A 23,226-nucleotide genomic window follows, 5' to 3' on the forward strand; every position below is an offset into this window, starting at 1 on the left:
GCAGCTTATCTGGCAGTTTAAAGAGATGTCTGTGCATGCTGTTTCCCCTTCCCAATCTCTTAGGAATTCAGCCATGCTGAGGCACTTGTGACACAGCAGGGAACTGTGTTCTTTTCCTTCCATGGTGTCAAGGTTATCAGAGGAACTGCTGTCCTGCACACTCACCTCTCTGGCTCTACTCTCCCAAAGAGCTGAGGTCACCCACCAGAGTCTGGATAGTCACCACTTCTGCACCCTGACAAGGCACTAAATTCCTTTCTTCAGCAGTTTTGGGAACTAACCAGGAAGGAACAATCTGAATTTACCTCTGGACTTTGTGCAGTGCAGCTGCCTGAATGAACCTCTTAAACCTGAGTGCCCTGAAAAAGGAAGAGGTGCTGGATCCCACAGGGAACTCTGACACCCACTAGTGTTACATTGCACCCAAGCCAGGCTGGCAGGGTAAAATCATTTCCCTCCAAAGGGCTTGGATAACTGTTTTCATGCTGTGTCAGGCTTCTTGGCAAATACTGAGCCAAGAGGTTAAAGCAGCTGTTTTCCAAATAATCCAAATAATAAAAGCTGAGAAAAGCTCTCAGGAGGCAGCATCTGCTCAGACACAGAAATCTGTACAGGTCCTAAGAAAAGCTCTCAGGAGGCAGCATCTGCTCAGACACAGAAATCTGTACAGGTGCCAGCCTGAAGGTGGGCCAGCTGCCTGGAAGTTCTGTCCAGGTGTGAGCATTAAGGATCTGGATGTAGCTTTTGGCCACCTCAAGGTCACAGTGATGTGCTGGAATCATCACTGGGATGACACAGGTAAGTGTTGCACTGCTGGTGGCAAATGGCAGGGCTCTTATCCTGTGGGAGGCAGTATCAGACACTCACTTTTGTCATTGACTGGGAATCTAGGAATATTGAGAAATGATGTCTCTAAGGATAAACCCTCTTTTCTTCAGTGGTACTTCCTCTTCCCAGGGTTTTTGGGTCTTTTCCTTTCTGCAGAGAGACAGTCCTGCAGGGAGCTTGCCTGAGCACTGGCTGCAGAGAAGGCACTTCCAGGGAAGGCTCCAAGTGCCTGAGAATGGAGTTTGGAGCCTCTGGAGCAGCTGGTGTGTTCTCAGCAAACGTTTGCTGCTGCACAGAACACCCCCAGTTCTGGTCACTGTGCAGGTGTTGGAATTGGTGTGTAACCCCATAGGTGCACGCTCCAGTGGAAGAACATGTTTTATTTGTGTGTGGGGTCTTCAAATGCTTAATTAAATTGTCTAGCAATAAATTTGCCCCTTTAAGGCAGAGCTTTCCAGCCTAATGTTTTTCCACCATGAATTTTGCATTGGGATTGCTCTTTAGGGTTTTAATATTTGTGCTTCAAACCTATGATTAAGGTGCTGGGTGTTTCCTCATTGTTTCCCAGCTTCCTTATGGCCATTGCTAATTGTAAACTATCCCTGAGGGAGGTGCACAGGAAGGTCCTGGACTGGATTAGTGCATTGTGCTAATGTGCTTAAGCTTTATATTGTTTAACAGTGAGATGGGATGAGATGACCTTTGAGGAAAAAGGTGGGCATGTAAAAAAAAAAAATAGTGAGAAATATGTCCAGACAGTAGAGCAGCATTTTGGAGAGAGAAGGGAAGTCCCTGTTTTGGTAGAGAAGGGGCTCTGTGAAGCAGCTGTTGTTCAGACATTGTCCATGCAGTAGCCTGTGACAAGTAAAGGAATATTGATGAGGCAGAGCCATGTGGATCCTTCCCTAGAGCCATCTGTGAATAATGATACTCAGTATGCTAAATATTTAAATACTCTTAAGTTTTGATAGTTTAAGTATATTTTTCAAATAGAGGATTCAACCTGATTGATACTTTTTTGAGCATGAAAGTGTTTGACTTAGAATCATTTAGGCTGGAAAAAACCTTTAAGATCAAGCGATTGATACTTTTTTGAGCGTGAAAGTGAGTGTTTGACTTAGAATCATTTAGGCTGGAAAAAACCTTTAAGATCAAGTCCATCTGTTAAAGAAACTCACATGCATGGCCTCCTACACTTACCTCGTTACATGGCCTTAACCATGCATGTGGAGAGGAAGCACAGGCAGTAACACCAGAGCACGCCATGCATGCTTCTCTTTAGCTGTGGAGGAAGCACAGGCAGTAACACCAGAGCACAGAACTTGTCCTTCTTTGAGCTGTTGTCCCCAGATCCTCACTGCTTGGACCCTAGAAATCTTCTTCTGACTCCTTCATACTGTAAAGGAAAGGCTTTCATTTTAAAATTTCCACTTTTTTTCCCAGTGATCCTATAAGCTGATCTGCAAAGGTGCCCTCTTCAGAGGAGTGAGGGAAGCTGGGGGTTGGCATTAGCCAGGAAGAGATGCATTAGGGCCTTGAGTGGCATGTGAAAGTCCATTTGGCTTCACTGGATCAAAGAAAACTTTCAGACGTGTTGAAATCTACTTAAAGGGTGAAATGCAGAAGCTATTCATATCACCTGCTGCCCAAAGCTGGCCCTTGAGCATGTGAGGTGCTGAGCACATTGTGTGTTCTCCCCAGCTGTGGCACATCTCTGTTATCCTTCCTGGAGCTGTAACTGGGAGCTTGCCTGTGCCCACCATTCTGGTGCTCTCAGAGCAGGGCTGACAGTGCTGCCAAGCAAAGCAAATGCTGTGTTTAAGAGATAAGCACTTTGAGAGTCCTAACTTGGAACTGAATTGGAGTTCAAAATGCAGGCATTAAAATGTAGAGAGCTGGCATAGTCTGAAAAGCAATTTCTGTGTGTTTGCGAAAAGGATATCGGTGGGGGGAGGTGAGCTGTAGAAAGATACTGGGACTTGCTTAAAAAGGGGATGGCTGGTATCCAGGGAATTTAGAAACCGTAGGAAGAAAACTGGAGGTGTCTCAGCAGGCTAGCTAGGGTGTCTGTGGAAATAAGAAACTTAAAGGATGCAGACTGGCACCTTCTGTTAAAGGACAAATGGCCTGGATAACCAGGCAGGAGGAGGCCTGAGGAGGGAGCAAGTAGATATGGAAGCTTGTGGGGCAGTATGGATGGTCCCAGTGCCAGTGGGTAATGGGTTTTGAATAAAAGGACTTCAAAAAAAGGTACCAGGAGCTATCTGAGATAAAATAATCCTTATATAGCATCTTAATCTGTTACATTTAGCTACTGAATCTTTAGGACTCTGAGTTATCTTCCTAATGCCTAGTTCTGTGTTAGTGCCAGTTTTGTTTAACATGCCCATCAGTAGTGTGCCTGAAGCAGTGTTCTGTCAGCTCAGGATGGATGGTGACAGCTTTGGGCTCTCACTCTCAGGCCTCCCCTGGCCTTGAAGACCAGAGCCCTGAGCATGCCAAGCTGGTTAGCCTTGGATCACTGTTGAAATAAATGTCTTACTGCTAAATGCTTCAAGGTGATGCCACGTGCTCTTCAGCTCTGTGGCATCTCTGATGCCCAAGAGCCAAATGTCCTGCTCTTTGGGTGACCACTAACACAGTGTTTATGTTGTCAGTTGTCATCTCAGTGTTAGTCTTGATGGAAATCTGTAATAATAGTGCACAGCAAAGTTGTTTGGATCCATTTGGTGATGTAACAGTTCCTCAGGGACCCACCACTTTTTAAACCATCCTTTTCCCCTGTATATCTTGAATCTTCTGCCTTGGCTGTCAGCCACTGAGCAGTAGAGTGCTGGATGCACTGCTAGATCAGGCCAATAAAAAGCAATCCCTGAGCTGCTACTGGTTTGAGAGCTCGAGGAGGAGGCTGAGAGCCTTGGGGAAAATCCCACCTCATGAGGAATTTGCTTGTAGTTACTCTTGCTGTAGGAAATGCCAGATTGCTGCAGTACCCTGCAGCAGCCTGGATTGCTCTCTCTCTTCAGCTCCATGTCACGTTCCATTTTCTCAATGTTTAATTACAGATGGATTGTGGTTTGTGGGTTCACAGCTTTTCTCATCTGCTTTTTGTCAGAGGTAAGCAGATGTACTGCCTGTTGCTCTGTGCAGTTGAGTCCCTTGTACAGCAGCTGCTGATGAGTTCAGGGATAAAAACTTCAGCATATGGAAAACAGGAGATGAGAAGTCAGTTTCTGTGGCTGAGATGATCTTCTGAAATACATCCAGCTGGTCTCTTACCCTCCCAGGTGCTTGCCCTCTGCTTTGTCCCAGGAAGGTGCTGCCTCCTCAATTGCCTGAGCAGCTGGGGATAGTTAGGGAGACCTTTGGTGACTGATCTCACCTGCCTGTCTAATTTGAAGGTGCATCCTGTCATGGAGAGAACCCTGTGCTCTCCCTGCCAGCTCCCACTCAGCCTCTGCATGGTGCATGCCAGTGGAATAGGATGCCATTACATAACTTGCATTGTGTGGTGGTTGGGGGTTGTTAAATCTGCATTTCTAATCTATACTCAAATAGGAGCAGAACCTGAAAGCATTCTGATTTGCAGTTGCAGTTAGATAACCTGGCTTGTGCTGTCAGCCCCTTGTCTCCTGTGCTGTGCCATCCAGTGCACTTGGAGGCCAGGGCTGGAATGTACCCTGGGGATGGCAAGAGCTTTTTATTCTAGGAAGTGCTGCTGGCACCAGGGGCATGCACTGCATTCCCAGACTGCCTCCTGGGGTAGTGTCTGAGCATTCCCAAGGCAATAAACACTTGTCGTTAATCATTTTAAATCATTTTTAAATGACGGATGTATACTGATTTTTGAATAACCATCCTAATTATAGTAAATATGCAGAAGAGGGCTGAATTAACATCATATAAACAAGGTTGGTGCTGGTATTTTAATGTGACTGCTTTACTATGCTGCCCATAAGCATTCTTTTGTCATAATCTTCGTATGCAGTTTTTTATCTGTTTACAAATGGTATTTGCAGTTAATTTTTGTAGTGTTGAACCACATAACCAATCTTCCAGCTTGGTTATTACTCATTGAGAAGGATACCTGAACCTTTCAGTCCATGGTACAGATATTTTCCATTTAATCAGACCACAAACAATATTAGGAAATAATTAGCTGACGTGGTGTTTGGTTTGTGCATGAGCCAGCTGCTAAAGGGGGTCAGAAGAATGGTTCACTTGTGGTGGAGGCACCTCCTGCACTGCCTTGGGGTTGTAGCCAAGAAGAAAAGTTTGGATTAGGAATCCTTGTGCATTTGGGTGGTTGGTAGCTGAGCCTTGGTTCTGTTCTAGAACTGAAGTGCATCACCCCAGGTGTGTTGTTGTAAAGGGGAGACTGACAACTGCTGTTCCACTAAATTGGGCACTCGTGGTCTTCCTCGTGGCCAGGGATGGTGGCATCCTGGATGGATGGCTGTTGCCATCCCTCTGGAAGAGCTGGAGCACGTTCTCCACAGCAGGCCATGGTGGTGTTGGTTGCTGCATCCACATCTCTGTGTGGTTTCACAGTCCCTGCTGTAGCTGCCAAAGCATGACCTGTGGGGTGAAATACTGGAACGCTGTCAGCTCGTTGTTTGGAGGCTCCAAAGGGAAATTTTACTGAAGGTTTCAGTGTTTGGATAGATTCAGTTAAAAGAGAAGCCTGGTTTGATTTAAGAGAGTGGCTGTGTTCTGAGAGCTCTCCTTCCACATTTCCAATTTTCTAGGTCACTCTTGGATGCTCTAATTTCTTTTTCAGAGAAACAGTTAGCAAAAGCTTTGACACTGATGATTTGTATTCTGTCATCTCAGTCTTGAGAGCAAAGAGATACTTTTTTGGCAAGTTCTCCCCCTCCTCAACCCCCAGTCATCATCATTAAAAGGCTGTCAACAAGCATGAAAACCCCCAGCGTGCTAACTGTAAATGCTAATTGACAGACAAGCAGCTGAAGCCTGCCTTGTGCAGTGGCTGACCTGCAGCAGGCTGTCTCCTGGCCCTGGCAGTAGCTCCCCAGCTTCCCTGGGAAGCAGGATCAGAGATGTACCTGCAGAGCCAGGCTGGGCTCAGCACAGCAGTGCTGTTACAAACAGGGTAAACTAGAGGTGACCTGAACCCAGCTTCAAAAGTGGCCATGATGTGTCCCAGGGTGTGGTCTGGCTTTTTTCTCACAGATAGGCCTACCTTCCTGGGATTCTTTAATGCTGCTTTTGGGAACAAAAAGCTTGGAAACTGCTTTAGTGAAACTAGCTTTGTTGCTGAAGCCCTGTGCCCTGCTGACACAGTCTCCAAAGTGCTTTCAGAAGGATTGCATCACCTGTGGATATCATGGCTAAGGGATTTTCTCCTTTTTCTTTCCCTCTGTAAAAGCAACATGTTCCTGTGGGGTTTGTCCCTGCTCTGTGAAGAGCTTTGAGACATGGCTGCACTGTGTGTGCTCTCTGCAAACAGGCTTTATGGTTTCCTGGCACAGCTCTCTAGGACCATCTCATGGCAGGGTTGCTCCATGGATCTGTCTGCAGACAGGACTATTTACATACTTGGCCATAGGGCAGATTTTTTAGTAGCTGAACTGGCTGGGACTGAATTGTATCACTTAGATTAGAATTCAATGTTGCATCTCCAATGACCTCTAAGCAAAAATCCATGTATAACTGTGTTTGAAAGGTATCAAACAGTAGCACAAATCATTGCTCCCAGCAGTAAAGTCCTGGTGCTCTGTTTTGATGAATTTGGCAATTCAGAAAACAGTAGAATCTGTTCATGCCCTTGGAAATCTGGGCATTTCCATGGCTGAGAGCTTGCTGTCCTGGTGCTGCAAAGCTGTGCTGCCTTTTAAACCCTTCACTGGTGAGTCAACTCTGTGTTTACTGCTAGTTATGAGGGGGAGGTTCCTGACTGGGAAGACCAGAGAGACATTTCTGTTTCACTCTGACTTAGAAAAAGCCAAGCTGCTCCAAAGTACAAGGTATTAAAAATACAGAGGAATTAACAGACGTAATGAAGGTTGGTGGAAAAAGTCCAGGATAAAATGCCTGAATGTGGAAGAGATGTGGTGCCAGACACAATATATGGCATACTTTAAACTTACCTTCCCCCTGCCCAGCACTGTTCCCTGAAATTTTCAGAAAATCTTTGTCATTTCACCAAGATTTGCTCAATTGAAATCTGCTCAATTGGACTGAAATTTAGAGTAGTATCCAAAAATTTTTGCACAAGAAGATCTAGATGAACAAGAGTAAGCAGAGACAGGCACTAGAGGAAATAAATGTTCTGAAAATATTTGTGATGGAATCTAGTAACAAAATGGCAGAATGAAGAATTCAAAGCCACTGAATCCTGACAATGTGTGTCCTAAGTGAGAGACTCATTTTGGAGAGTTAAATGATGATTGCAACCTTGAAAATTACTTTATCAAGAAGAAATCAGTAAGAGAGAGCTTGCTGAAAAAGTGAGCAGGCAATCAGCAGGGTGTTAGGGAAATCAGGGAGTAATTATGCAAGTGACACTTTCTGCAGCCTCCGAAAATGGAATTTGCGGAAGGGACCAGCACCACCAGCACAACATGCACTTAAATACCATTTTCCATGAAACCAAAAATAATCTTAAGGCTTTCTGGCAAGGTTTGTCCTCAGTGGCTGGTAGCAGGATGAAGCTCTGTGATGGATTGCCCCTGCCAGAGGTAATGTGCTCTAATGGAGTTTTCTGTTTCCTGAGCTCCTAGGCAGGGCTGCAGCTGCCTGGTGAGAGGCTGCTGTTCCCTGGGCTCATGAGGATGTGCACCCTGCCTTCTCCTCCTGCCTCTGCTCAGTGTGTCCTGAGGCACCCATGGGCCTTTCTAGCCTGCTCCTGGCACTGCCCATCTCCTGAGTGTGTGCTGGGACGTGGTGGGTGTCCTGCTTGGGAGAGGGAGCATGTCTGTCTCAGGGCCCAACAGTTCCAGTGGGACAGCCTTAATTTCCACTTCCCTTTCTCACTTGTGTTTCCTCACGTGCCTTAAAGAGGGTGCAAAGCCTCTTGCAGACAGGTGAAGTCAGCAATGCTCCCTGCTGTGAATAGACCCTGAGCAGATTCTCCAAAGTTGCAGCAGAGTGCTCTGAGTGCACACAGCAGCCTTCAGCAAGGTCCGGGAATGGCTCAGCTTTCGGTCAGGCAAAGGCAGATCCATGTTGGAAAGCAGTGCTTGAGCAGCTGGGTGGCAGAAAGGAACCCCTCAAAGTGTTCAACATGGGCCTGGTAGGAGAGGATGGCTTCGGTTCATAAAAGGCAGGATGTGAAGAGGGGAGGTGGTGGAACCCTGCTGTGTTCTTTCGTAGGAGTTAAGGGATTGTTGTACTGCCACTCAGTGATTCCCTTCTATGAACTCTTCACTCCCACTTTGCATATTCCCTAGCATCTCCCTCACGTTCTGCAGAGCAGTTCATGCATGGGTGTATCATGACTTCTGAATAATAACTCTGGGAACTTGTTTTCTCAATCTCATGGTTTGTACTGGGGGTTTTTGCATGGTGAGGCTACTGGGTCAGAGTACCTGGGAAGCTTCTTACTCAGCAGAGGTCCCCAAAACAGGCTGGGACTGTTTGCAGCTCCCTGACATGTCTGTGCTGTCAGGCAGCAGCTCTGCTGGGACTGGGAGACCTGGGGCTGGGTCTCCATTGATTCAGAGTCTCAAACTGTGTATTGGGGAATCCAGGCTGGTGGTCTGGCAGTGCCTCCAGTGACAGGAGATGTCTCGTGGCTGTGTGCATCTGTGACTTGGCCTGCCTGCATCCTGCGTGCCCAGGCGTGGCCTGTTGTCCCTGGCAGATGGAGCCACCAGGAACCATTGCTGCTCCAGGCAGGAGCCAGGGGACTTGTACCTACGACCCATTTTATCTGCATTTCAGCAGAGCTTGTGGCTGTGTTGGCACATCTCCAAAGCATCACTTGAGGATCTGGAAGCAGTGTATCTGTGGGCAGTGGAGCCCCTCAGGTGCTGCTGCTCAGGTGCTTGAGGCCAGCCTCAGCAAGGAAGGGCTGGCTGCAGGGCCAGTGGCAGATTTTTGGTGTATTTCTCTGAAGAAAAGCCATGGTTTCATGACTGGCATGAAGACTAACCCAAGTATGAAAATCCTCTCACCTGAGAGGATTTTTCCACACATTTCCTCAAGTAGCTGCCTTGAGGCCAGCCTGGTGGTGGCTGGCGTGAGGGAGTCTGTCCAGCTGCCCCTTGCCAGCACCTGGACTAAAGCAGGTTACAGCAGTTTCCCCCTCCAGTTCCTTGTCTCTGCTCTTCCTGGGAGGTGGCCAAGGCCTCTCCTGCCTGCTTCCTCTGGAGCTAGCTAACACAGCCTTGGAGCCCCATGCTAGAGCAGGGCACAGGCTGTTTCCCTCCCACTTCCATGGCAAAGCTCCAGCTAACTGAACTGGGAGACTTTCTCCCCCTTTCACCCTGTTTCACTTGCAAAACCTTTAGGAACCAGAGCTTTCACCCCTTTCTTTGCCTCTGAGTAAGCTGTGTGTGCTGGGCATGTTTGTCATTTGCCCCCTTGTCTCAACAGGGAACTCTTACCATCGGTGGCAAAGAAGTGACCCTTGAATACACTCCATGCCCAGAGTTTTGGCGCTGCAAACGTGTAAGTATGTGCTCAGAGCTGTGTTCTGCTTCCCCTGCTGGCACTCCTGGCACTGGCAGCTCAGAGGAGTCTTAGGTGTTTGCTTGGTGGCCAGAGTCCCTCAGAGTAATTAATACCTGCCCTAAAGCTCTTGCCCCTTCTAAACTGTTCTTCTGCCTACCTTGTTTTTGGTCTCACCTCTGTATGCATGTTGTTCTTGTACAGGTAGCCAGATTTTTTTATGCACAGAGCAGCCTTGTCCCTATGCAGTGGTTCCTTTTTAAAATGTGGGAGGAATAGCGTGTGGATCCTTTCTCCTTGAAAACCACAATGAGACAGTGATTTTGCCAACCAGAATGGAACAGGCTTTGCTCTGGTTCATGTGTGTAACCACCCCTCTGCCTCACACAGGAACCTGTGGTCTAGCTGTGGCTGTAGTGAGTGCAGCAGGGAAGGAAGCAGGGAAATGGATCCAAGTCCAGGCAGCATGAGCCAAGTCTAGTACATGCTGGAACTGGTCCATTTTTGGGAAGACACAGTTGCCCAAGGGTCAGTTTGTTCCTGTGCCCTCCCCCAGGTTCTCCCAGTACAGGAACTTGTGGCTGCAGCAGGCTGGAGATGATTGCTGGAGAAAGGACAGGATTGTTGCCTGCATTCCCACTGACTACAGGCTGAGAGTTTGCAGGAGGACTTGAAAGGATTGGTTCTAATTAGAGTCCCAGCTTGTCCAGTGGATCACCCTGGGCTGCAGAGACCCCCATCCAGCTGACTGGGTGCACTCAACTGCCAGCAGAGCTGTTCCTCTGTGCCTCATCTCTGCTTGCAGTGCTCTGGAGCTGGAGACACAAGTTACAAGCAGTGGTTTCAAACAGCTCTCAGTGCACTGAGGTGGCTGCCCTGTATGTCCCCACTGTTGCTGTGTGTAGCCATGGCCTGAAGGAGCTTTCTTGTGCCCCACAGCATCCACAAGGCTTCAGCCATAGGAAGACATTACTATGAAACAAAACCAATGCATTTGCAAAGAGCTTAAGGAGGAAGTCAGGAGTGCTGTGTTTGGAGAGAGCTGTGAAAATGGGGCCATTGGCTCTCCCCACAGTGGCTCTGGGTGGGATAACCATCCAAGCCTGTACAGCTCTACCACTTGGCTAGCAGACACCTCATTTTTAACTCTCCAAATTACATCAGTATCTACAGCTCAGCTCAGATAAGGACTACAGCACTTCCTGAGGGGTGAATTCAGGTTAGAGAATGCCAAGGTAACTTTGGACCCTTTGAATCAACATTGCATATCAGGGAGCTTTTGATCCAGCATCACTTGAGAGGGGGAAGAGTTCCATCTCAAGGACTAGTGAATAAATGTGTGCTCCATAGCTGTGTGAAAGCCCTGTTCCCAAGGCAAACCCAGCTGTGAGTCATATGAACATTTACCTGCAATTCCAGCAAAGGACCCTGCTGCCATTCCCCATCTCTGTAACTTTTTCATGGCTGTTACTTTCTGAAAGCACGCTGCAGAGCCTGGAATTCTGGAGCAGGTTGTACCCACTGCCTCCAAAACACGACTTCCTCATGCTGTCCATCTTCCATTGCAGTGTAAGGTGTCTACTGTGGGCTACAGATCTTCCTGTTCCTATTGCAAGCTCCCAAGAGATGGTGAGTATATCTGGTCCCCTGAGCTTGGTCGGTTAAAGGTTTCATCTAATCTGACAAGTAAGTTTCTCTTCTGGTTTCCCATGGCATCCCTCTTGGGGATGGACTAGCTGAGCACTGTGTGGGAGGATTGTTAGTTTTGCTTCACTTAGACCCTTTTTGCCTGTCCACACTAAAGATGTTACAGGCAATGGGTTGCTGTCAGGTTCTCTGCTGCTGTGAGGCTTGGTGGAGAGGTGTCTTGCTGCCCAGAGCCTTTCCCTCCTACTGCCTGGTATTGTCCTTTCATCCAGGGAGTTACAGCTGTGTCCTCTGGGACTGTGAGCTGGTACTGCTCTCTGTAGGTGAGATGGCTTCCCCTTGACCCACCTTCCTTGGGACATGCAGCTGCATGGTTTTAGTGTCACTCAGAGACTCTCAGATGAGGATCACAGAATCATGGAATCATTAAGGTTGGAAAAGACCTCTGGAATCAAGTCCAACCATTAACCCATCATTGCCAAGCCCACCACTAACCCATGTCTCTAAGCACCATGCCTACACATTTTTTGAACATTTCCAGAGGTGGTAATTCTACCACTTCCCAGGGTAGCCTGTTCCAATGCTTGACCACCCTTTTGGTCAATAAATTTTCCCTGGTATCTAATCTAAACCTCCCCCAGGGCAACTTGAAACAATTTCCATTTGTCCTATTACTTGTTCTTGGGAAAGGAGATTAGAGGTGAATCCAGGATTGGAACTGCTGAACTCACCTTGCTGCCTTTAAAAAATGCATGAGAGGAGTTCTCCAGGAGCTTCTCCTCACCCCACCAACACCTCTGATTTCTGGGGTGGGAGGGCACAAGAGCCAAAACACACTTCCTTGAGGAACTGATTTCTTTGGGATGATGGCTGTGCCCACCTTCTCCATCCCTGGGTGCAGTACCAGGGGCCACAGTGCCACGAGTGAGTCCTCCGCCCTGCTCTGGCACTGCCTGTGCATTCCTGCCACTGTGTGAGCCTTGACTCTGTATCCTTGAGCAGACTTCTATGTATTGCCCTCCTGCCCCAGGCAGATGGGCAGTACACCCACTGCTGATGCACAGATCTCTGTTTACTGAAGCACTGTCCCAGTGGCTGTGTTTTCTGTGCTCTGTGGCTCCTCCATCAGTGTTGTGAAGGCAAAATTCACACAGCTGGCCCAGCGCAGCTGTGGGTTGTAATGAAACTGCCCAGGAGCAAATTAAACAGAGCCTTTAACCTGCTGTGAAGACAGATTGTGGTGAATGCTTCTTACTGGCCTGCTTTTCTTGGGAAAGGGTGCAGTAAGATAGCCTCTCTATGAATGGGTGAAATGAAGCAACTCTCTAGGCATTTGCAGTGGTTACTGCAGCTTTGTATGAGTTCTGGCATGCTTTGTGGCTGATGGGTGTGAAGTGGACTTGAGTGTGCCTCTCTTACAGGAAGCAGAGCAGGCCCAGAGTCCAGAGGTGGTGCCGAGGGAGAGGACACGTCGGCTGAGCAAGAATTCAGTAAGAGTTGCCCTCCCCATCTCTAGGGTTGTGCTCCTGTCTTTGTGATTTGCACAGGCGGTTTTCACAGCTGCAGGTGCAAAGTGGTTTCATGTGCAAATTTTACATGAGGTTCTGTAGCCAAAACTCTGCACTCTACAAACTGCAGACAAATGAGTACAAGCCTGTCCAAGGTGAGCTGTGCTGGCAGCCAAGCAAGGCACTGTGCAGCTTTCCCAACTGTTGTGTGCAAAATCGTTGTGTGTTCTGCCATGCCGCCCACTGCCCAAACAGGATGAGAGCAGGGACTGACTCTCAGGGACATTAAAGAGGGAAGCTTCACTGTGCCATGTCTTGCACCCTCATTTGCTTCTCTTTGTGGGAAGAGGCTTCAGCAGCAGGTGCTGGGCTGCTGGTATCTGCCTTTGCAGCCTCACAGATCTGGCTTCCCTTTGCAGCAATGTTGGAAGCTCAGGTAGAAATCTGTTTTGTAGTGGAGCCAGGCTATCCAGAGGCCTTGAAGCACAGAAACTTGTTGGGATTTATGTTCTCTGAATGGTATAGCTAGACTGGGGGGACAGAGTGTTCCCACATTGTTTCTGCCTCAGCTGTGGGAAGTAGGCACCTGATAAAATCTGTGACTGTATTATGGATGTGTTTGACTCAGTGGTCTCGGGGGGTCTGAACCCAGTGTTCCTCTAGCATATGAACAGGGTGATAGTTACTAGTTGATATTGCTTGGCTATGGATGATCAGGAATACATTATTGATAGTAAGGATATCACTGCCATATAGGTTATCCTGGATATGGAAGGAAAATGTCTAAATCCATCCCTGATTCTTGTTCATTCAAGCAAGAGCCAATCCTAAAAGGAAGCCAAAAAGCCTCTTGTCTCTGACTAGAAAAGTCGTCTAAAGCAGTCCAACACAAAACAAGGCAATGTTAAGGATGGCAGTACCTGAGCAAACCTTGTGTCTGCCAAGTGTTAAAACAGTGGATATGCAACAGGCAGTACAGGTTGGCCTTTTATAAGGAGCACTGCTGCAAGGGCCAGAAAGCAGGAAAAAAAAATACCTGCTGAAACATTCTTATGTGAAACCAATGCATTTCTCCTGTCTAATAGCAGAGACAAAGCTTGAAACACCTGAGCAAGAATTGTCAGGTCAACCAGGATCTCCAAAGCAGCCTCTCCAGCCTTCAGTTCCTGCTCCACAGCAGGAATGTCAGCCTCAGGAACAGGAGCCAAGGAAGAGAGATGAAGGGAGAGAGCATCGGCCCTCACAGGAGAAGAGAAGGGACATGGACCGGCACCAGGAGCTGCCCTCTCAGAGGGAGGCAGAGGAAGCCACGCCACCAGATGGTGGAGGAAGCAGAAGTGAGTGACACAAAGACCAGTTCTGGATTCCTCTTGCTTGCACTCCATGCAGAAAGGGCAGCATTTCACTAAAGCCTCTGGAGGCTATTTCTATGTTGTGCAAATCTGTGGCATAGAGTAATGGAGGGCTGTCCAGCTCCAAAGGTGCTGACAAATTGCCTTTAGGAAAATGAATTCAGGCTGAGCTGGCTTTAGGGTGGTGCAGTTGACTTAGCACAGCTTCAAAATTCTTTTGGGCCAGCAGTTACCCTGGGCTGAGCTCTGGGAAGGAGCTACTTTCTCCTCTGTTTTCTGGGAAGGAAAGGTTAGCAATTGGAGGCAATAACTGGAGCATCTTGCAAAGTGCAGAGAAAAAATGGCTTTGAGACTCAACTGCAAGGAGCCATGCTCTTGCTTTGAGTGGTTTAGTCACAGTAAACTTGGTTCTAAATTATCATTTTTTCACTACTTTTCCTCCTGGGCCACGTCCCTGGTTGTGCCTCAGCGCTTATGCTGAAGCGGATCACGCGGTTCACGCCGCCCGAGGTGATCGTGGGGCTGCTGGCCCCCTACGTGCGGCTCTCCACGTCCAGCGTGCGCATCATGAAGAACAAGGCTGGCCGCATGGGCCAGACCTATGGCTTCATCGAACTGGAATCTCATGCTGTGAGTAGCTTCCTGCTTTCACCTGTTCCCTCTGTTGGCACCTGATGTCTGTAGAAGTAGAGAAACCACAGAAATACAAGAAATCTCTGTACTTGTGAGGCTGCTGTGCTGGAGTGAGTCCTTTCTTCTGCTTGTCTCACCAGGTACAGGAATTAGCTGGTACAGCTATTCTCTGGCTTTAGGAATCAAAGATTGATTGTTGTCACAAGCTGTGACACTGATTGAGTTTCTCACCTCAGTACATTTCTTTTTTAGACACTCTAAACTTGAACACTTCTTGCATAGGTATTTGGTTTGCAGAGAACTTGAATCCAATTGTTTTTATTTGTAGAAGACAAGAATCTCAATTAACAGACCCTCCCATGTTGGAGGGTTCACATTTTCTGTGTCTGGGTGGCTCCCAGATTCCATAGCTGTTCTTTGATGTTGGTCCAGAGAGTGTTTACCAAAACACTTTGGGGCAGCAGCAGCCACAGTGCTGCACTGTCTGGCAGCCCTAGGAGAATGCTGTCCCCAGCTGGCTGCTGTAAGTGGTTATAGGACAAGCAGAGAACCTCACATTGCATTTATCCCTTTTGTCACATCCTAAATACCCTTCACTGACGCTTTGACTAATATTTACTGTTGTGTTTCTTGTCCTACTGAGCACAAAACATTCCTTTCTGGCAGACTGGATTTGTAAAATGTGCTGTTTCCTTCTCATGGAAAGGGAGATTCTTTTTCCTTTTACAGGAGGCGCTGAGGCTGCTAAAGATACTGCAGAACCTGGATCCCCCCATCTGCATTGATGGGCGTACGTTGGAAGTGAATCTTGCTACAGGGAGGAGAAGGTACTGACAGATGAGGCAGTGGGGTTGTACTTTATGTGCTGTACAGTGAGGCTAGAACTCTGTTGTCAGAGCAGGTGCTTAAAGTTTGGCATGGGAATTAGCACAGATGTTCCTACAACCAAAAATGTGTTGGAGAAGTGAAGGCATTGAAATTTGAAGGAGCTTTGGTGATTGAGCTGAATGGGATTAGTGATCATAATGCATTTTGTTGTCCAGCCATCAAATCCTGTTCTGCAGGAATTAGTGGGTTCAGCTTTTTAAAAACCATGTGGAGAGACTCATCTTTGTAGACACAGCAGAGTGGAGTCATATTTCTTGTGGAGACAGTGGTTTGCCAAGTCTGTCTCCTGGGATGGACACAGTCCAACGTGTGGCCAGAAAAGATGGTCTGTCTGCCTTTATTGGTCCTGCTGGTCATTTTGAATATACTGAGGTTAGTGTAAAACCAAATTGCCATTAACTTGCAACCTTTATCTCAACAGGAATGACTATGGGGAGCACGGTGACAATTCCTACTATGGCCCAGTAAGTCTGCACAGCTTCCCTGCAGGTTGCTTAAAGGGAGGGAGCACTGGGGGTGATGGGCCTGGCTGTGTTAGGCTTTTTCTCTTTAGCTGCTGAAATACTGCAGAACGTGTTTCAGCACGTTTGAAGATGGGGTGATAATGCCCAAATGTGCCCACTGCTGCTCTGCCCCTCATGCTGTTTATCATTGCATTGAAGTGCAAGTCAGTGCTGCTGGAGGAAGTTCTGGGCTGGGTTTCTTGATTCCACACTTCACAGAGTGATTTCACTGATGAGTGATCTCAGTTCCCAGAGTGAATGTCTCTTTAGTGTTTGCTCCTAGACCACAGTACTCTTCCCATATCCTGGATGGGCTCAGTCCACCACAGGGATTGCTGTGAGCACCTCTCATGGAAGCTGCAGAGATCTCGTGTCAGACACTGCTGACATCTACAGACACTGCTCTGGACATGGAAAGCTATGTCTGCTTGTGCTCTGTTTAGGATGGCTAATTGAGCCCTTCTCCTGAACTTTGGGCCTGTTAGAGGGAGGAGAAGCAATATGATGTTTGTTAATGAGTCTCTGATCTGTTTGTGTTGTTCACTTACTCCAGGGCAGAAGGGGCATGAGAGACAGGAGGGGTGGCGAATCACAGAGACGCACCAGAGCACAGTGTAAGTTAAACTCTGCTTCACTCCTACTGTGGAGACTTTTCTTCCTTAAAAGGGCACTGACATGTAGAAATCAGCCCAAAAATATTTTTAAAGGCTAAGAGTAGGTTTGTTTGCTACACCCACTTGTGAGTTCCTTTGCCAACTTTGTTTAGTCACATTTTCCTATCTGATGATGTGTTTCTCTCTATTCTCACTGTGCGAAACTACATGCAGATAAAGGAAACTTGCTGCCTCTTTTTCCTTGTTGTGGAAAACTGATGGGATAAAATCAGCCTAGCAGTTACTAGAGAAGACAGAAGAAAATACACTTGATGCAGCAGTGCCAGTAGCTGGAAGAGCACTCCTGATTGTTTTACTGACTTATATATAGCATTTCTGAGGTCTGTCAAAGGACACTTTGGAAATGAGAAGCATTCCTGACATTATGGGCCTACTACCCTTAAGGCCTTTGGCTTTTCCTGTAGAAATAGTTCACTTCCTTTTCTTCTCAGGAGCTTTCATGCACCGATGGGGTGGAAGGGATGTGGGGAGTGTCATCACTTTAAACAGAATTGAGAGAGAACAGCTTTTCCTTGTTCACAGGAGTGGGTGGATGTAGATACTCATTACCCCATTCTTAGGGAAATTACTGAATTTCATGACCAAGTGTTGTGGTCTTGTGATCTCAGCACAGCTCCTATAAATTTGTTTTGATATGGAAGTTTTCCCAGAGTCCTAACCAGAATTGTGAAAACTTATCACCCCCTCTCTTGACAAGAGAAAAAAAGAATTCTTACCCATTCTTGATCCTTTCACCAGTGTAATGTTTATTTGTGCTTTTGTCTTTGTAAAAGGTAAGTTCTGCTTTTGGAAGCCTGTGGTGCTAACTCCTGTCTCTCTCTTCAGCCCCATCAGATGTGTCCACATACATTTATGATCCTGACACTGGGAATTACTATGATCCCATAGCTGGGACATACTATGACCCCAGAACCCAGGTGAGTGAGTGTGTGGGAAGGAAGCTTTACATGCAATATGTTCTTACAAACTGCTCTTCTCTGGAGGGATTTTGCAGCCACATCCTGAAGACAAGCCAGTGTAGGGCGGAACAGAGGCAGCTTTGTGTTTTTCACTGTCTTCTGACCTGTGTGAAAGGGAGGCATGTTGCAAAATATCAACTTAATGAGAGGCTAGGAACCCATTAGCTGTGTGTTGAACCAGCTGTAGCCGCCTCTGGCCTCTGAAGCCCTGCCTTTGGAGAGTTTTTGGTCTGCTTTTCCTCAAGTAGACTTACAGGCAGAGCATCGTAGCTAAATTTTGCTGTAGACATGTGATATGTGACTGTCTGTAAGAAAGAATGGACAGCAGAGCTCTGTTTTCATCTGTGGTCTCTTTGCTTCTCAACCCTAGCCAGCAATAGCTGCAAGGATGCCAAAAAAGAGCCATCAGCAGGGATTTTCTGGAAATATAATCTTGTTTTCATGATCCTGGGGATGTCCATGTTGCGGGAGAGCAGGGCAGTGCTCTGGTGACCTGGCTGTGCTCAGCTGTGTTCTGCCCCAGCAAAGTTCTGAAGCCTTTGCCCTCTGCAGTCCCTTCTTACTGTGCTGGTCTCAGCAAGGACAGGAAGCCCAGTAAGAAGACTGCAGGGCTGGGCTAAGCCTGCTCCAAATGCCTCTTTCAGAGGGAAGTGACAATAGACCGGGAGCCCTCCCCACCCCCGACGGAGAGCAGAAGGCGGCGGCACGGCAGCCAAGAGTGGACAAGTGACAGGAAGGAGCCACACGGCAGGGACAACAGGGACAAAAAGGACAAAGGGAAAAGTACTTCTGCTAAGGTAACTCCCTCCAGGCATCAGAATGACCTGACACCAGGAGGCTGAGGGAAGAGGTTAGAAAGTAGAGAGTAATTGGAGGATGCAAAAAAGAAGGGACAGTGAGAGAAGACAGTGGGGTCAGCAGCTGGAAAGGAACATGGTGCTTGTCCAGCCAGGGAGTAAGTTCCTGAAATTTTTCTCTCCTTACATTAAATCCAGGGCTTCTCATCCCTTCCTTATGGTGAAGGATTCAGACACATCCAGGTAACTGGGACATGTTTCACTCACGCTGCTGAAAGTACCCAACTGTTGTAATAGACAACAAAAAACTGGCAGAGACATTTAAACACACCAAGTCAGATGATGATGGATACTCATCTCTCCCCTAACTGCAGTTTCTGCCCCACCCAGTGCCAGAACAGTGCCCTTCACTACTGTTCCCAGCCAGCAAATGCCAGTGTGGGAGCTGCTGGCTGGGAGCAGCTGCCCAAAGTGATGTTTGTGCACAGCCCAGGGCTGTGATACTGACAGGGCCTGAGGAATGCCAGGAGAGTTGCTGGATGTGATTTAGCCACCAATGCAGAAACTTTGTGTTCTTCCTTGCCTCTTGGTCTGAATGTGCTCAGTGGCATGACCAGTACTGGCACCTGGGTTGTAACCCTCCCTGAGGCTGGTAACAAACCAGCCAAGGAGTCACCAGGTATGGTGGCTTGCAGGGACACTGACCTGGAAAAGCATGGTCCTGTCTGAATAGAGGGTAAAAGTATCTCCAGTAGAAATCATTCTGTCATTTTTCCCATTTGCCTGTTTTCCATGGATGCTCAGGAGTGCTTCCTGGCTGCCCTGTGCTCTCTCTGAGTCACCAGGTGTGACTTGCAGGGACACTGACCTGGAGAAGCATGGTCCTGTCTGAATGGAGGGTAAAAGTATCTCCAGTAGAAATCATTCTGTCATTTTTCCCATTTGCCTGTTTTCCATGGATGCTCAAGAGTGGCTTCCTGGCTGCCCTGTGCTCTCTCTGACATCTGTGTTACTGCTGGCCTAATGCCCACTCTTGGATTTTTCAGAATGAGCCTGGAGAGGAGAGATTCTTTACAGAAGATGTCTTCAAAAAGCCATTGCCTCCTTCTGTGAAGAAGGATGAGAGCTCAGGCCTGGTAAGGTGTTACACTTGTCTTCCCTGGTCGAGTATGAGTAACTCATGAGCCACTAAATTGGAGCCTGTCCAGGGCTCCAGCCCAGTTCTCTGTAAAATGTGTGAAAGTGAAGCTTCATCCCAGCCTATTGTCTGTGCTGCTGAGCACACAGCTGAGTATCACAGGCTCATCCTGTGCAGTGCTGGAGGCAGGCTCTGGTGCCCTCTGTCCAGGACAAAGAAGATCCTGGAAACCCCACCATGCTGGCTGAGCCTGGCCATATGTTGTGCCCAGTCACAGCAGAGAAAATGGGTGGTGTCTGGCAGTAGGGGTGGCTTTGAACCTGGTCTTCATGTCCTTTGTGCACACACAGAGGTGCTCAAATGTGACCTGTCCCTGCCCCAGCTCCCTCACTGGTATGAAGCACTACTGGGACCACTGTCAGCATCACAGTGTAGCAGAGAATGAGAGTGGGGTGGGGTGGGACAGCATGGTGAGCTGCTGCAGCTGTCTCTGAGATCATGAGATTTCCAGGAGAAATCTCATATCTGGATTCCCCAGAATGGGAATGTCTCCCACCAAAACCACCACCATTTCTGCCAACCACCTGGCTTCCTTGGAGGCCTGTTTGAATGAGTGCTTAGTTATTGTGTGCTCTGAGTCCATGCAATGGCAGTCTCAACACCTGAACTTGACTGTTTCAGACTGAGACTGGAGAGGAGAAGTTCTCTGCAGAAGATGTCTTTAAAAAGCCTTTACCTCCTTCTGTGAAAAAGGAAGAGAGTGCAGCCCCAGTAAGTATCTCCACAGGATTGTGTTTTGACCTGTGTGAGCCTGGATACAGTTCTGGGGTGGCTCAGCACAGCCTGGCTGCAGCTGTGAGTGCCAGAGGTGCCAGAGATGTTTCTCATGCCAGAGGAGGGAGTGCTGGGGATGGAAGGCAGTTTGTTTTTTAAGTCTGACCTTGTTTGCGGGCTTCTAGCATGGGGACATTTGTCACCTGCATTCAGGCAGGATCTCACTCAGGCAGTCCTAAGGCAGAAAACTGTTCCAGCCACCTCCAGGCTGAGGAAGGCCAAATCTCACTGATCTCCATTTCTAGAGGAGGTGAGTGACAGCAGCTCGCTGCCAAACAGCCACTGCCTCATTTGGCTTCTTGTGCTCTCAGGTGTGTGGCAAGTTGGAAAAGCCTGGCACCAAAGCACGGCCTGTCTAGAGAGCAGAAGGGCTTCCACCCTGTGGTGAGAAGGGAAAGAAGCCAGACAGCTCCTCTCTGTTCCCTGCCTGTGCTGCTGGGAAGCAGCTCTGCCTCTTGGACTGGAACAGAGACAGGAGTCACGGGGAGATGGGTTGGGAAACACAGCCCCGCTGGCCTGGCAGGCTTGATGCTACAAATTGTCACACTTTTCTCCACTTCCCTCAGCCCAAGGTGGTGAACCCTCTGATAGGACTGCTGGGAGAGTATGGAGGAGACAGTGACAATGAAGAGGAGGAGGAAGAGGAGGAGCAGTCCCAGGCGCAGTGGCTGCCGCCTGCCCCGCACCCACCGGCACCGCGCGAGGAGCAGCCGCGCAAGGCCAAGGCCAGCGATGACAAACTGACTGACTGGAACAAGCTGGCCTGCCTGCTGTGCAGGAGGCAGTTCCCCAACAAGGAAGTGCTCATCAAGCACCAGCAGCTTTCCAACCTGCACAAGGTATGGGGAAGCCGGGGGCTGCCGCTGGCTCAATGGCTTCGTCAGCTGCACAGAAAATGCAGCGGTTGGTGGGAAGAGCTGTGCTGAAATTGACACAGTAGCAGGCAAAGTTCCCCCAAGCTCTGTTCAAAGCATTGTGTGAACTGCTTGTTCCTGCCATGGGAGTGCTATAACATCAAGGTGTGACTTTGTAAGCTGTAGTGAGATAGCTAAGGCTTGGGAGAGTGGGGTGCTGGCACACATGAGTGTGAGGGCGATAGGAACTTGGCACGTGCACCCCCATGTTCTGTGCTGCCTTTGAGCTCTTGCTTTTAGGAGAGCCAAGCTGCACATGGGTTAAGATAGGACTGGTTGCCTTCCTTACTGCAGGGAGGAAGAGCTCCAGGCCTCTGTGGGGGAGCAGGTAGTCTGGGCTGCAAGAGAGGCTGCTGTGCCTGGTATAGTGCAGGTACAAGAGCATGCTGCTTTACCTGTGCTCCTTATGGGTGGAGCAGATGACCCTGACAGCTTGTGTTCTCTGCCTGACATTGCCTTCTGTCTTCCTCCTTCCAGCAAAACCTAGAGATTCATATGAAGATTAAACGATCCGAGCAGGAACTGGCGTATCTGGAGAAGAGAGAGCGTGAGGTGCGTCTGTGGTGGTGGGCACGCAGCTGCTGGTGCTTCTGCACTGGGCAGGCTGGTAGTCCCAGGAGGACCCTCCACTTATGTTCCAGGTGTCAGCAGGCATCCACTTAGGCACCAGGCATCACCCAAAAGTGAACTGTGGGCTCACTCTGCACAGGGACCTCTAGGTAGTTCTGTGACTTCTAAGAGCAGATCTCGCTCCTCACAGAAGGGTCTGAGTGTGGTTTTGTTGTCCTGCAAGCCAGGACTGAGATCTGGACTAAGTGGGACACAGATTTCCATCTAAAACTGAGGGGGTGTATGGGCTGCTGCTGCCTGGCCAGGGACAGGAGAGGTGTAGCTGTCCATTGTTTGGAAGGTCACAGAGCTGCTCCTGGTGCAGTAGCTGGAAGGCTGCAACAGCAGGTCTGGGTCAGCCCAACAGATGGCATCTGAGCAGAGCAAGTGTATTGTGGGATGTGAGCACTCAGTGTTTGTGAGTCCCCAGGACAGCCTTCCAGCCAGCTGAGGAGGAGATGAGACTGCAGAGCAGTCTCCTACAGTGTTGAATCCTTCATAGCTCCTGTACTTACTTTGCCCTTTCTCTTGTGAAGGGGAGGCATAAAGACAAAGGAAATGACTGGAGAGAGAAATTCCAGCAGATGGATTCACCAGAGAGGAAGCGACTCAGATATGACCGGGACTCAGAGAGGTAATGGCTGTTGTGGGTTACCTCTCTTTGGGGATGCTGATGCCAGGATGAGATGTGTGCTGCTGGCAGACCAAGGCTGGGAATTGTCCAGTGGGGTAGATCTGCAAATAAACAGCCAGACAGACTGAGACAGAGTTCCTCAAAGTGTGAGCCTATTGTGCTGCAGGACATCTTGTGGAGGTCAGAATGGGATTGGGGTGGAAACAAGGGTTTAGGGCAGAGCAGAGCAAAGCTGCCTGCTGCTCTAGGGGTGAGATGGGGGCCTGAGTGTGTCTGGCTGGACACAGAGAGCTAAATGCAGCCTGTTCCCATCCACCTCGTCCTTAAGGCACTTGCTGCCCTCCTGTCCTGGCACGTAGCCATTGAAAGAAAGAGCAAAGCTGTGTTTCATCTGTTCCCTGACTCAGAGGAACGCTGGGAGCTGTTTCCATCTCCTTGGGAGTAGGTGGAGGAAGAAAGTGCGTGCTGTGTGAAGTTCCCGGCAGGCCTGCCTGCTGTGAGCTCGCGTGTTCAGTGGGCTGAGAGCAGCCAGCCATGTGCTGAAGATGGAACTGGTTATGTGCCTGTCTCTTCTGGCACAGCACCTCAGAAGGAGACCCGTCCTCTGTGTCTTGCAGTTTAAACATCCACATCTTCTCTTCCCTCTGTTTTCCTGGAATAGCTGTAGATAAACT

The 23,226-nt window shown here is 48.6% G+C and overlaps 1 protein-coding gene across 3 annotated transcripts in view; it reads left to right on the plus strand.

Annotated features, from left to right (window-relative positions):
- Positions 1-23,226, plus strand: part of RBM6 (RNA binding motif protein 6) — a 58,077-nt gene that overhangs the window by 32,187 nt on the left and 2,664 nt on the right. For 2 of the 3 annotated variants that reach the window (XM_039733900.1, XM_039733901.1), the window contains exons 7-21: positions 9,388-9,462; positions 11,031-11,091; positions 12,531-12,599; positions 13,703-13,954; positions 14,439-14,599; positions 15,332-15,429; positions 15,912-15,954; positions 16,547-16,607; positions 17,493-17,584; positions 18,271-18,423; positions 19,470-19,559; positions 20,243-20,332; positions 20,962-21,234; positions 21,787-21,861; positions 22,455-22,552. In XM_039733900.1, the coding sequence (XP_039589834.1) occupies positions 9,388-9,462; positions 11,031-11,091; positions 12,531-12,599; positions 13,703-13,954; positions 14,439-14,599; positions 15,332-15,429; positions 15,912-15,954; positions 16,547-16,607; positions 17,493-17,584; positions 18,271-18,423; positions 19,470-19,559; positions 20,243-20,332; positions 20,962-21,234; positions 21,787-21,861; positions 22,455-22,552 (1,691 nt within the window). The remainder of the gene's footprint in view (positions 1-9,387; positions 9,463-11,030; positions 11,092-12,530; positions 12,600-13,702; positions 13,955-14,438; positions 14,600-15,331; positions 15,430-15,911; positions 15,955-16,546; positions 16,608-17,492; positions 17,585-18,270; positions 18,424-19,469; positions 19,560-20,242; positions 20,333-20,961; positions 21,235-21,786; positions 21,862-22,454; positions 22,553-23,226) is intronic. The other variant, XM_039733902.1, reaches the window with a different exon arrangement.

Source organism: Passer montanus, unplaced genomic scaffold (assembly GCF_014805655.1).
Source record: "Passer montanus isolate IOZ18808 unplaced genomic scaffold, ASM1480565v1 scaffold9, whole genome shotgun sequence".
In the NCBI taxonomy this organism is placed as follows: Eukaryota; Metazoa; Chordata; class Aves; order Passeriformes; family Passeridae; genus Passer; species Passer montanus.